The 14560-nt window shown below is 43.6% G+C and overlaps 1 protein-coding gene across 1 annotated transcript in view; it reads left to right on the top strand.

The window, feature by feature from the left end:
- Nucleotides 1–14560, top strand: part of NT5E (5'-nucleotidase ecto) — a 54344-nt gene that overhangs the window by 19025 nt on the left and 20759 nt on the right. The window contains exons 4-7 of the mRNA XM_015409387.1: nt 2171–2368; nt 2468–2622; nt 7722–7830; nt 8597–8746. Coding sequence (XP_015264873.1) covers nt 2171–2368; nt 2468–2622; nt 7722–7830; nt 8597–8746 — 612 coding nt within the window. The remainder of the gene's footprint in view (nt 1–2170; nt 2369–2467; nt 2623–7721; nt 7831–8596; nt 8747–14560) is intronic.

The raw sequence follows: 14560 nt of genomic DNA, 5'->3' as shown, positions 1-14560 counted from the left end.
CCACGGAGGAGTCTCTGGTGACAGGAGTCCCACCTGCGCTCTTCTTTGAGCCTGCCGTCCACGCTGAAGACCAGGCTGAGACTGACTTTTTTCCTCAGGAGCCAAACAGTCACTCTCTCCCTGGCCCCACCCCTTGGCTCTGTCCCTCTTTTCCCGCTCTTTCCCCCCAAGGGATGCTGGGAAGTGTAGGCAGGGAGGTATGGCAGCTCCATTGTTCCCTATGGAGTACCCCCCCACACCCATAAGGAACTACCAGGCTGGTATCCGTTTTAAGGCCTGGCAGCCATTTCGTCACAGGGGGTGAGAGGGAAAACGGGCCCTGCGGCCGGAGGCCTCTGCTGGAGTGTGGGGGTGGTGGGAGGGGAACGGACCTTCAGAAGTAGCGGCCGTTTGCGTCGGTAGTCCTCGTCGTCTGAGAGGAACAATCAAAATGGCGCCGGCTGACTCTCCGATACATCTCGCAGTGGTGGTGTGGGCGGGACCGGGCTTCGCCTTCTTATTGGTCGGCAGTTATGGTAAGTGGCAGTCCCACCGGCCTAACACTAAAGGGGCCAAATTTAGAACGTTCATATAGAACGTTGCTATTCAATTATAATAAGGGAGAGATGTTACATTAAAAGCCATAGCAAACAAACAGTGAATACCAACTATGAGATATGTGCATTACTGCCAGTCAAGTGGAGATAAAAGTTCAGTTGTTTCAGCAGTACAGTGATATAGGAGACAAGATCATGTTGTCATAATGATGACATGAATACTCTGGTTACAAAGGCTCAGGTGTAAAGAAGGAACCATGGGTGCAGAGGTGTTTTTGTAGTTTCTGTTTCAGTCACTCACATGGCTCAACAAGGAGATTGTTTGAAATAAGTTCATTTAGGCAGTGTTAACACACGCGAGATAATGTGGGGGGAGGGGAAGCGAGTCTATTTGCTCTGCAGGAATTTGAACCACATTTGCGCAATCACACAGTCCTTGGGAGCTGCGGGAGCAGCCTGCCACTGCGTGATCAGATGTGCAAACGTGGGTGAGTCGGGGTAGTTTTTGGGGGGCTGCTTATTTCCAGTGCGCTTCAACGAAGGATCGATGCTTCACATCTCTGCACCGAGTGCTCCCTATGCAGTGTGCGATGATGCGCATACCGAAACGGTGGGGAAAACAATGACATGGAGTCAGGATGGCCCGATCAGACCATCCTGACGCCATGAGAGCGCGCTGGAGCGATCACACAGGGGAAAGTTTGTTCCTGGCCCATAGCAAACCCGTTTAATACTGGACTTTCCGCTTCTGCAGCGGAGCAAAATGGGTTGCCGATGGGAGTGGGACTCTTGGCAGATGTTGGCATCTGATTGCGCCCTTAAAATCTATCCGGCATTCGCGCCTATGGCGCAGCTAATTCTGCGTGTCATCACGATCTCCCTTGACTTAATGGCAGGTTGGAAGGAAAACTTGAAATGGTTATGGTTTTGCAGGCATTTGTTTCCTGAGCATTAGTGTAATATGGTACCTTTTTGTGATATTTTGGTTGGCCCTAAGAAAAAGGTATTATATTGACTGTTGCTTTTTGAAATTTTTCAGTAGACTGATATAACTATTTTTTTGTACCCTGTCATATCTGTCAGCATTGTGAGAACTTTGTCCACTTGTTTGTGGAGATTTTCTGTTGTAGCCCTTGTTCTCTGAAACAGCCTTTAAAAAAGAGCTCAAAAGATTTATCTTCCCTATTGGCCTTCAGGAGATCTTGCAAGGCAATGTTATTTAGAAGGGCTTTTGATTAACATGGAGAAATTGATCTGAAATGGTGAGTCTGGGTTATGATTTTTTTAAAAAATATCGTTCTTACTCCTTTTGTGGTATAAACATAAAGATAGGGACTCTGGGGCAAGTGATGCTCTGTCATCTTGGTGCTTGGGGGGGGTCAACAGTGGGAGGGCTTCTAATGTCCTGGCCCCACTGGTGGACCTCCTGATGGCACTGGTATTTCTGGCCACTGTGGGATACAGAGTGTTGGACTGGATGGGCCTTTGGCCTGATCCAACTTTGGCATCTCTTATGTTCTTATGTTCTTAAACATGAGCCCCTTATGTGGAGGTAGGATGGAATATGAATGTTTTAATAAAAGGCATATATTTTGTATTTATATTGGAAGCTGGTTCTTTGGTCATTTTTACAGGGACGCCACCTTCAAATAATATACCAGCTGGTGATTATCCATTCATGGTGAAATCTGATCATGGCCCTTATGTACCTGTTGTTCAAGCGTATGCTTTTGGAAAATACCTTGGTTATTTGAATGTTACATTTGATGATCAAGGAAATGTGATCCGTGCATCAGGAAACCCAATCCTACTCGACAGCAGTATCCCTGAAGGTATGAGAAAAAGATCTCTTTCTGTCGATGAACAGTTTAATAATCCTTGTGTGCCATCTTGCCCACAGTAGCCTTTACTGTGTCCTGCTTCTATTTTAGATGCAGAGGTGAGGGCCCAAGTTGATGTGATGAGGGTTCAGCTGAATAACTATTCTTCCCAGGAGATAGGGAAAACCATTGTATACCTGAATGGTACGAGTGAAGCATGCCGTTTCCAAGAATGCAACATGGGAAATCTGATTTGTGATGCTGTGGTAAGAAAGAAAGCACTTCATGATGTTGCATTGCTGTCCACTGCATTGTTGACTGCTTGATAAGTAGTTTATTTCAATGTCAGAAAATCATTTGTTAAGAATTAGACCTAACTGGAAGTTATTTACATTTCCTTTTTTGGAAACTGATACTTAACACCAAGAGCCAGTGTGGCATAGTGCTTAGAACGTTAGACTAGGAACTTGGAGACCTGGGTTTTAATTCCTATTGTGCTGTGGAAGCTCACTGGGTGACTTCAGGCCAGTCATACTTTCTCAGCCTAACCTACCTCACATTATTGTTGTAAGAAGAATGATAAACTGCTTTGGGTCCCTGTTGCAGAGAAATGCCAGTTATAGATGAAGTAAACACTTGTATGAAAATATGGAGCTGCGGTGGCTCAAGTTGTTAAGACGCTGAACTGCAGGCTGTGGAAGGTCAGTAGTTCAGCCGTTCGAGACCCGGGTGCCGCATGACGGAGTGAGCTCCCGTCTCTAGTTCCAGCTCCTGCCAACCTAGCAGTTCGAAAGCAAGAAATTGCAAGTAGATAAATAGGTACCACTTCAGTGGGAAGGTAACAGCGTTCCGTGCGCCTTGCTGTTTAGTCATGCCAGCCACATGACCACGGAAACGTCTTCAGACAGCGCTGGCTCTTTGGCTTTGAAACGGAGATGAGCACCATAACCCTAGAGTCGGATTCGACTGGCTTTCGAGCAAGGGAACCTTTACCTTTACCTTTACTTAAACACTTGTATGCAATACCTACTGAAGGCTTAAAAGCACCCAGCCATTAACTTTTTCGTAACTGTTTTAAATAGGAATGATTTAAAATACTATGCAGTTTTCTAACTTACAAATGCCAAAAAGGGAAGCTTTCTTTGCTAGCTAGATTTCAAGTTTTGAGCTTCATTGTTGAGCTATTGTTTAAGCCATTGAATACATACAGGAAGAGAATACTATTTGTGGCTGAAGTATTTTTTTCAAATTGTCTAGCAAAACCTGTAGTTCAGAAACAGTTGTCAGGATCCAAACTGCAAGCAACTCTAGCTGTCTTTTTTATAGAGCCGACTGTGACCTTGCATCTCTTCTGTTGTGTTTTTTTTAAAAAAATACCTTTATTTTTATTAAATTTTCAAAATATTATATCACAAAACTTCATACAAAAGATCAGACATTAAATCCATACATAAAATACAAAATCAACATACTTTACAGGTAAGGCATTGCCAATATAAGTTGTTTTACTAATATAATCAAAAAATCTAAACAATTTTTTTGTAAAATTTTCTTTAAATCTTATATTTTCTGCTTCCTTAATTTGAATTGATATCTTATCCATTGCTATTATATCCCATAACTTCAAAAAACACTGCCTCATAGAAGGAATTTTATCTGTTTTCCAAACTTGCGCCAGAATTGTTTTTGCTGCAATCAACATTAGATCAATAAGGTCTCTCATAGTAGCGGAAAACTGAGCATTATCCCAAAAATTAAGTAGAATTCCTACAGGAATTACTGGGATCCGTATACCCAAAATCTATTTTTATAATATTTTTTCCTCAAAAATCCTGTATCCTTGGACAGGACCACCAACAATGATACAAAGAACCTGTTTGTCCACAGCTTTTCCAACATTGTGGACAAACATCTGTTGTGTTTTTAATGAAACCTGCTTTGATTATGTTCACATCCCTTAAAAATATAAGATAAGCCTGCTGGATCAAACCACTGGTCCATCTAGTCCAGCATACTGTTTGACACAGTTGCCAACCAACCAGCTGCCCTGAAGATCCAAATCAACCAGGCATGGAGGCCGAGGCTGTCATCTGACGCAGCCTTGCAGGCTCAAGTATTCAGAGGTCTGCTGCTTCTGGACATGGAGGCTGAGGTTGTAACTACATGATACATCCGATAATTGTACGGTCATGGCTGGAAACTGGAAGATACTTCTCTCCCTATGTAGCGCCAAGCAAATGAGTGCTTTTAAAGGTGAGTTCTTCCAGTGTGCATCTGTCTGCAAGTCCAGTCTTGCACCCGTGACCTGCCATGTGTCGGGTGTATTGTGTAGCTTGGCCCTGAGTGCCTAGAGATGCTAATTGAGTAGATTTCTCAGAAAATGTGTTCTTTCCCATCCTTGTTCCATCTTGTATGTTGATTCTTCATGGCCTCTTTGCTGGTAAAAGCTAGCTGAGATCCTGACAGATGGTATATAGCCACAAAATGCTTCCAAGGTTTAAAACTAGTTTGTCCTTCACTCGCTGTAAGGGGCATTGCTGTATTTTCTCTGGCCAGTCTGCTGGATGTATTTTTATCCCAGCATGTCTCTAATTCTAGAAGTGAGCCTGGCTGAAATTTAAAATGCCAAAAAAAGGGGTGCAGGCAAGGCAAAGCAGGAGAGGGGTCAGAGTTGAAAGTTCGTGTCTCCTATGGCTTTGCCCTATCCCAGGGGGTCTCCAGCCTTGTTGAGCCTGTGGGAACTTTTGGAATCTTGAGAAAAGTTGGTGGGCACCACCAAAAAATGGCTGTCATGGGGAACTTTGTCCAAATACAAAACATTGGGAAGTTTCAGAAAATGTTATGAGGTTCCAATTCAAGCAACCTCCTTTGATGGGGGAAGCTGTTTCCGAATGGGCACCGCATTCAGATTCAAAGATGATGCCTCATGGGCTCTTCTTGAACATCTCCTACTCCAGTGAAGTGGAGAAAAGCCACGGATGGCTCTTTACTAGGAGTATTCTAGGAAACACATGACCAAGTGACATGGCACCCACAACCACCACACTGGGATTACTGACTTAAATCTTTTTCTCCCTCTTTGTGTTACTCATTGTGGTGCACACTGAAAGACAATGGCACAACACATGCTGTTTATCACTGTTGGTGAGGTTGGGTGCAAGTGCTGTCTGCCCCAACAGAAGCATGTGCAAGCAAACCATTTCCCTCTGTCTAGCTAGTGGTAACTCACAACAGTGCAGTAGCAAGTCTAGCATTTGCTGTATCCCCACTCAGTCTGCAGTGCTGCTGATTTTTCATGCCAGCAAGCATAAACAAAACCTTCAGTCCTGTGCCTAGCAGTACCACATGGCACAGAATAGCAAACAAATGAGAGCTACTTTTTTGTATCCTCTCATATCTGTCAGGGCTGTGAGAACTTTGTCCACCTTTATCCCAGTGCTGTTAATACTGTGGTTGGGGTAAAGAACACATTGGAAAGACAGTCTTCTCATTAGAGCCCTCTTATTGGCCAGGTTTGTTTGTAAGTCTGGTGATAAATATCTGCTGAGTTATACATTTCCCCCAACACCTCCTGTCTTTCTTGAACTGCCAGCTAGACAGCTGGGTGCCAGAGACAAAGATTTTCAAATATTACCAACTGTTACTGCTTCGATTTGTCATGTGAACAAATAGGGAATTTTTGTGGGCTTGCTGTGCTCATACAATAGCAAAGGTAGGTGGTTTTGCCCAATTTCCCTTCCTAGTTGCAGCCCCTTCCATGCACTGCATGGCCTGTTGCTTGGCAGTGGTTTGAGGGTGACCTCATGGGCTGCTGGGGAAAGGAGAAGGTGAGGGGAGATCCACTTCTGAGACATTCCTTCTTGCAGCAGCGTGAATCTAACCCACTTACTCCATCAAGGTCACTCAGCTTCAGGGCTGAGCAGGATCCAGACTTCACGAGTTGAAGTCGAACACTCCTCTCTGTTACACTATTATGAGATTCTGAATTGAATAAATTGTGGCAGAAGATTACTTGAGTATTCAAGTAGATAACCTTAAGTGCCATGCTTTGAGAGACTTCAGGTGCTCTCTAAGAAAAATGAGAAGAGAGTTTGTATTCCCCCCTCTGAAGCAAGCCGATGGACTTTGTGCTGCTCTGTCTGTGTGTGCGTGCAAGCATACCTGCCTGCTGGAGATCTGGCTACTGCAGAGTAAGCTCTGCTCCCATCACCATTTTCAGACTACACTTCACATTCAGTTGCTGATGTCAGCATTCATTTAAATGTTCATGGGTCATTTTCCCCAAAATAATACAAAAATGCCCTCTTTTTTAAGAAACAGGGAAGCAGGTTTATTGACACTGCAAATGCCAGCCAGTCACTACACTGCTGCAAACGAGGGAAGTCTTTCCATGGAGCTCTGTATTGGAGTGGGAATTTCTCAGTTGTGTGAATTCATTTCTGTAATGGTTTGATCACTCAAAGTATGTCTCTGTACAACTAATAACTAATGCTTGGGAACTCACATCAATTAAAGAGAAGGGTTGCGTTTTTTCATCTACTAGGAATATTCAGCACAAAGCAAGAAACCCATGCAATTCTTGTGTTGTTGCTCTCATAAACTGTCACTCAAATTGTGAAGGAGAATCACAGACAATGTTCTGTAAATTTCCCAATGGAAGGAACGATTGTATTTTATACGTATAGAGACACATTCATAAGAACAAGTGCTTACAGAATAAGTATTACAGGGATTTCTCACCTTATGATGACATTTCTGTTTAAAAATAAGTATTAGAAGTAATCGAGCCCTTGCTCCTCACACAAAACCTGCGTTGGAAGAGAGGACACAAGCCAAAGCAAAATTTCACCCCTCTGTTGTGCTTACAATCAGAATGATCAGAAGTAGAAAAGAGCAAGAGTCCAGTGGCACCTTAAAGACTAACGAAATATGTGGCAGGGTATGAGCTTTCGTGAGTCACTGCTCACTTCTGTATCTGAAGAAGTGAGCAGTGACTCACAGAAGTTCCTACCCTGCCACATTTTTCATTAGTCTTTAAGGTGCTACTGGACTCTTGCTCTTTTCTGCTCCTACCGACAGACTAACATGGCTACCCATCTTGAATTATCAGGAGGGTTAACATTTGTTATAGAATAAAACCTCCTTTATTGTTTTCAGTTTATATCCCAAAATGTTTACTATAACTTTAACTAGTATAGCAGCAAAGGGTGTGTCCCCCAATTTAAAAGCTTTATTGCTAGGGTGGATCCAGAAGTTCTTTTTATCATCAGTTTATAAGATGCTTTCCAAGAATGAGTTGCTAGAAGCTAAACTAAAGCAAAAGAGTGGAAAATGATAGAAATTATTTTCTTTGTGAATGTTTTAGGTTTACAATAACCTTAGACATCCAGATGATAATGAGTGGAATCATGTTTCGATGTGCATCGTAAATGGTGGTGGAATACGGGCACCTATTGACGAACGAAGTATTAATGGTATATATAGTTTTAGGGCTGTTTTAAGGCAACACTATTTCCGTTTGCTCTTCTTTTCCCACACTAACTAGGTTTTGGGTTTCTTATAACTTTCCCCCTTTATTTCACCACTGTAATATTTTTGTTGTGCCAAACTGTGGACCCCCTTTCTTCCTTGAACATCACGTAATTCAACTAGAAGCTTCTAAATGTGATTTTATGTTGTTTCAATTTGTCTAACTTGATGTAAACCACCCTGAGCCCGCTCGTGGGGAGTGCAGTATATAAATCAAATAAATAAAATAAAACTTAAAAATAAATTGGAGCAAAAATATACTTAATAGTCTCCAGGTGAAGGCTGCTGAAAATCTCTTCCAGCATCTCCACATTGACCAGGGCCATACCACACCACATAGATCTTTTGTATCCCTTGAAGATGTTTCAGGCCACAACTAGCATGCTGCATTTTCATGTTACAAAGAATCCCATGTGGTAAGCAGCCCTACATTATTTATATAGTCCCTTTGTGGAGAATGTCCTGTTTCTCCAGTAATCATTTTTACACTGGCTACCTCCAGTTAAGGGGACACTGCAACTGTAACTTTTGTATCCTAGTTTTAGGATGCATTAAATTGTGACTTGCCCAGTCAGTGAGGTTCATCATGGTGCAGGAATTTGAACTCGGGACTCCTTTGTCCAAGCCAGCTTGTTTTCTACTTTAGACTGTCTTAAAGTGATGGATACTGCAATAAATTGCATTGTAAAAACAGTGTTCCATTCCATTCAGGTACTATTACTTTGGAAGAGTTGCTAGCTGTATTGCCCTTTGGAGGCACTTTTGATTTGCTACAGATCAAAGGTTCATCTCTAAAAGAAGCGTTTGAACACAGTGTTCATAGACATGGGAAAGGAACGGGCGAGATGCTACAGGTTTCAGGTACGTTTCATTGCTGGCATCAGCAGTTCAGAGTCCTAAAGCTGTCTCTTTAGTAAATAAGCTTAAGAACCTTTCTGATCTGACTTATCACACATGCTGAAGGTCAGTTCTGAGCTGCCTCCAAATGTACTATGCAGAATATATTATGACTAAAGGGCAATTCTGGACAACAGGCAAATATCAGCTCCCCAGGTTGGTGGAAAAGGCCCCTTCTGCTCCCATGTAATGATCCCAATCAAAATTGGGCTTGTGTGTACCTGTGAATTACATTCCTGGCTGGGAACTAAGAGAAATTGGTCTGTAGGTTCCATGTGTGGACCATGTAACTTGTGCATCTGCCCTAAGATCTGCTGTTTGTATTTGGAATTTGTAACCACAGTGCATTTCAGCTAATGGCTGGAACAGAATTATGTTTAGTTAGTGCCATAAATATGTATTCCAGGGCTTGGCTGCACTTAGGGTTTTCAGGTTGTATTTCTGGATGTATTTACTAATAATCAAATAATTTGCACTGTAAAGATCCAACTAGAAATTTTCCCCATTTAAAAAATCTGTGTACTGCTTTCCCACACAGATTACATAAGATACAATTAAACGACCCAGACCTTGAAGAAATGAAGGGTGACCTAAATAATTCGTTTTGTATTAATAGTTGTGGTTGTGTTCTTGTAAACAGGCCCATAGCCAGGATTTTGTGGCTAGTGGGGCAATTTTTTTTCTTGTGGGGCTGAGTTGCAGCCGGCTGGCGACAGTCTTCTCCTCAGGGTCCCAGTGTGCCCCCCCCCCCGTTCGCTGGGAAATCTTGGATGGCTTGTGTGACTTCAAGGGAGTGGGGGGAGGAGGAGGAGGCGCAGAGTACAGAGGTGCATGTGCACAGACACACACACAGACAACTTCCTGGGGGCAATTTTCCCCCTTCTCCTCTCCTCCATTTTCTTTTTTAAAGTTCAGCACAGACCAAACACAGAATTACATCTCTAGTCCTGGAAAAAGAAGTTTCCTATGAGCCGTGGGTGGGGGGGAGAGAAAATGTTTGTTGAACGTCTGCTGAGATGAGAGGGAAGGAGGCACTCGATCAGGGTGAGGCTAGCAAGCAGAAATGCATGGAGGTGTGTGAGTGTGGGGGGAAGATGCGTGTCTGGAGCTCCCAGGAAAGCACGCCAGAGAGCAGCTTTCCAAATCACTGGGAGCTCTGGATGTGCAATGCCCCACATGCTTCTGCTGTGGGGTCCTCTGAGCTGTGCAATGTGGGGCTTTTCAGAGGGGTCCTGCATTTGATCACAATCAAATGCCCGAGATTGAGGCCCATCTGGAAGCAGCAGCAGAAACAACAATAGTAGAGCTGTGGTGGGGGTACAACCCCCCCCAATCTCGATCCCACTTGCACTAAAGTGGCAATCTGCCAAGCTAAACCAGCAGGGGAGGAACATGAAAGTTTCAGCAACCTGCCCCATTTTTTTAAAAAAAGGCAGAGAGGCTGGGTTTAGTGCAGCAGCCCTGTGTGTCATCAGACTCAGGCAACAGCCTGGGAGGGCAGAGTGGCTGGCCAGCTAATCACAGGCTCACCAAGGAGGGCTTGGCATGGCTGCAAAACAAAAAAAGTTTGCATTCAGTGACCCAGGAGCATAATGACTCAGGTAGCTCAGGTGCCCTTACTGCAGAAGGGGGGGGCTACCTGGGCTTGGTATTTTGTGGGGCTGTACCGAGCAAGGGAACCTTTACCTTTAAGAAAGGGAGCAGAGCCCCCAAAAGCCCCACCGTATCTACAGGCTAGGTTTTAAAGCCTCCATCACATCATAGCCTCAGAGAAACTCCTCACTAAGGGGGGGGGGGGGGCTGAACTACAGTTTTATTTTTATCACTTTTTTGCAGAATTTATGGTGCATACGTACTGTTAATAATAGCCTGAACACTGAACTTTCTTAAAATGCTAAAATTAGTAACTCCAACATAGCATTAACCAAGGTTATTTGAACTATTTTCCCATGCTCATTCATGCTATTCTTTTACCTTTCTAAAAAACAACAACTAAAAACCAGCTTCTGTTCAAAAACAAATCAAGGACTACTGGGGGTGTGTGTGTCGCATTTTCTCCTCTCTCACTATTTCTTCTTTCCCTTCCGTGAAAGCCCCCATAGTCTCTCCCCTTTCCGTGCTTTCTTCTCTCCTTTTCACTCACCAGGCAACCTACTGCTATCTGACCTCCATCTTCAGCTTTCCTTCCTTCCCTCCCCCAACAGCCTCTGTGAGAAAACTCCCTGTGATTCTGGCTGCCAGCCTGGGTGGGGCCCAGTTGCATGGTGGGAAACTTGCAAGGACTTGCAGGGGACACCTCACTTTCCCCTGTATGCAGTTCCTCAGACTGTTTCTTCTTTTCCTCCTCCTGGCAGAATATAAATGCTAGGGCAACTTTAGGGATTACTAAAAGAAGCAGATTGTTTGCATCCCTTCCAATCTGGTTTCAGGCTTGGTTATTAGACTGAAACTGCCTTGGTCATCCAACAGGGCGATTGACCTGCCCAGGAGACGGATGGTGTGACCCTGTTAATTCTCTTGGACCTCTTGGCATATCTCGATATCATCAGTCATGGTATCCTTCTGGAATACCTTTCATGGTTGGGTCTGGGTAGCACTGTTCTGCAGTGGTTCCGATGTGCGGTGCTGGGGGCTGCTGCTCCATCCTTTGGCCTCTAGCTTGTGGGGTACTGCAACATTTCATCTTGTCTCATGTGCTGTTCAACATCTACATAAAGCTTGGACTTCCAGTTTTGGCTCCCTCAATGGCGGCCACGTTCTCTCGGCGCTCCGGGAGACACATGCTTGAATCGGCAGATGGGAGGGGGTGCAATGGTACACATCCCCCCCGGAACCCTTGTGTTGGGCTCCTAGCCATGGGGTGCTTGGAGGGCCCTTCCTCCAGCAAAAAGCTGGTGAAGGGGGGCCAATCCCTGCCCTGACAGTCCCGCCGTTGATTTCCAGAAATGGATGCGGGGACGCACACCAGGACAAGCGCTTGGTGGCCAGGTGAGTTAAACGCGAAAGGCGAGTTCTACGCTGAAAAGTGAGTGATTGTATAAGCGAAGACACCAGAAAGCAAGCTGAAAGCCTCCCCTTAATAAATGGGGGGGACTCCCCCTCGAAAAGAAGAAAAACCTCAACTGATAAATGAAGTTATAAGGGGGGGGGGTGGACTGTAAAACTGAATTGAGCTTTTGAGAACTTACCAAGCGTATTTGAAAAATCTTGAGACTTTGATAACTTTTTCTAAAAAGTAAACAATTCTCAAACATGGCGCCTCTGAGGAGGAAGGAGAAGGACAAGCAATCAAAACTGAAGTTCCCTGCCGGAAATGCCAGTCCAGCGAGTTCTGTTCGTAGACAGGACGCTACCATAGACTTCCAAGGTATGCTGACTGAGGCTTTGTGCTTTCTTCTGGAACAAATGACATCGCTCCATAAGACGTTCAACACACAACAAAGCCAGTTAAATGAAACTACAAAAAAGACAGAGAAAATGGAGCAAGAGCTCAAAAAAGTGGATGCCAATACCCAGAAGCTTAAAAAACAAATGCAGGTGATGGAAAAAAAGAGAGCAACTGATGAGACTCAACTTTTACAGCTACAGATGGAAAAGGCAAGCTATGTCTTAAGATTTCAGGGGTCCCTGAAGCAAAAGGAGAAGACATGAAGCAGATTATATGCGATACATTGGGTCCGGTTGCAGATTTAAAAGCGGATTTTCTACAAAACAAAATAGATTCGATCGTATTCTGACTACATAAGAAAGAATAATCTGCCCGGTGAGATTGTGGTGAGATTCTCCAGGAGACAAGTAAGAGATCAAGCCACCCTGAAAATCAAAGACAAAGAAATAAAAGTTTTGAAGGATATTCCATTTGAAGTAAGGAAGAAGAGAAAGAAATACAGAGACTTGGCGCTGTTCTTACAGAAAAATAATGTATCCTACAGATGGAGTGTTCCTGAGGGCATGCTCTTCAAATTTAAAGACAAGAAAGAAAAAATTGACTCTGTTGTAAAGGCACACCAATTTCTACATCAACATGCCGGTCCAGCAGGTGAAGAGGATAAAGATGAAGATGGCAGCAGCAAGAGAAGTAAAGAAGAAGGAGTACTGGCACCTTTTGATGTGGACTCAGTTTCTGAACTTGGGGCGGCTGCCCCTAAATTAAGCTACTGATTGAGAAACAAAAAGGATAAAAAATGAGTTGTGATTGCTCTCTAGATTCTGTTTTAAATGAATTTAAATCATTTCTCTATAGAGATCTTTATATAGTCAGATTTGTTGGAGATTCTAATACAAGCAATAAGAATTGTGTACTCACTTAACGTAGCAAAGTATAAGCTTATTTAATTAGAAGCTAATTTTGTAAGCATTGTGTATGACCACCATCTCTTGGGTTTTTAGTGGTTTTTCTTTACTTTCACCTGTAGTGTGTAGTTACCTTTCCTTGTTTCTTTGTAGTTTATAGAAAATGCAAATAAAAAAATCCCCTACGGGGTGACAGAAAACAAACAAAAAATATCTACATAAAGCTTCTGGGAGAGGTCTTCTGGAGATTTGGGCTGAGTTACCACCAATATGCAGATGACACTCAGCTCTTTCTCTGACTTCCAGCTGACCCAAGGGAAGTGGTGAAACCCATGAACAGGCACCTGGAGGCAGTTTTGGAATGGGTGAGAGCTAACAAACTGATACTTAATCCCAACAAAACAGAGGTGGAATTATGTGGGGGGTGGGAGTTTGACCCAGGAAATGGGATATATTCTAGATGGGATTGCACTTTCCCTAGAGGAGCAGGTTCATAGCTTGGGGTTGCTGCTGGACCTGGGCCTCCTGTTGGGAAAAAAGGTGGCAGTGGTGGCCAAGGGTACCTTTAACATTTCCAGAATATTGACTGGAAGGGGTCGTAGAGACTATATCACTCCAGTCTTGTTCCATCTATATTGCCTCCCAGTTTTCTTCTTGGCTCAGTTCATAGTGTTGTTATTTATTTTCAAAGCCCTATAGCACTTGGAGTCAGCATACCTTAAGGACTGCCTGCTCCTTTATGAACCTACCAGTCCACTCCAGTCATAATCAGAAGTCCTGTTTCAGGTTCCCCTGCCATTTGAGGCAAACCCAGAAAGAGCCTTCTTGTTTGTGGCCCCAAAACTTTGGAACTCTCTTCCCAAGGAGATTCATCTGTCTTGTTATATCATTATCTTCATCAGCAGGTGAAGAGTTTATTTTGTCTGGCATATCTCACTAGCTTTGGTGGTGTGTATTGGTATATTTATATGTTTTCATTGAATCATGTATTCTGTATTTGTCAGAGATGCTTTAGGCTGGACGAATATTTGTCAGAGATGTTTTAGACTGGTCCTGCATTGGGCAGGGGGTTGGACTATATGGCCCCTTCCAACTCTGTGATTCTATGATTATTTTAAATGCCATTTTAATGTTTTCTTCCTTGAAAATGTTTTAAATAAATAAAATAAATATCCTCACAATTTCCTGCTTCATAAGAACATAAGAACATAAGAGACGCCAATGTTGGATCAGGCCAAAGGCCCATCCAGTCCAACACTGTGTCACACAGTGGCCAGAAATACCAGTGCCATCAGGAGGTCCACCAGTGGGGCCAGGACATTAGAAGCCCTCCCACTGTTGACCTCCCCTTTTTTCCTTACCCACCCACCAACAAACCAACCTTTTATCTGCCTCCTATCTTCAGCAATATTATTTATTTACTCGATTTATACTCCACCTTTCCCCACAATGGGGGGACCCAAAGTGGCTTATTCTCCTCTCCTA

The sequence above is a fragment of the Gekko japonicus genome, unplaced genomic scaffold (assembly GCF_001447785.1).
Source record: "Gekko japonicus isolate JY-2015 unplaced genomic scaffold, Gekko_japonicus_V1.1 scaffold103, whole genome shotgun sequence".
Taxonomy (NCBI): domain Eukaryota; kingdom Metazoa; phylum Chordata; class Lepidosauria; order Squamata; family Gekkonidae; genus Gekko; species Gekko japonicus.
This window is presented reverse-complemented; position numbering and strand designations above follow the sequence as displayed.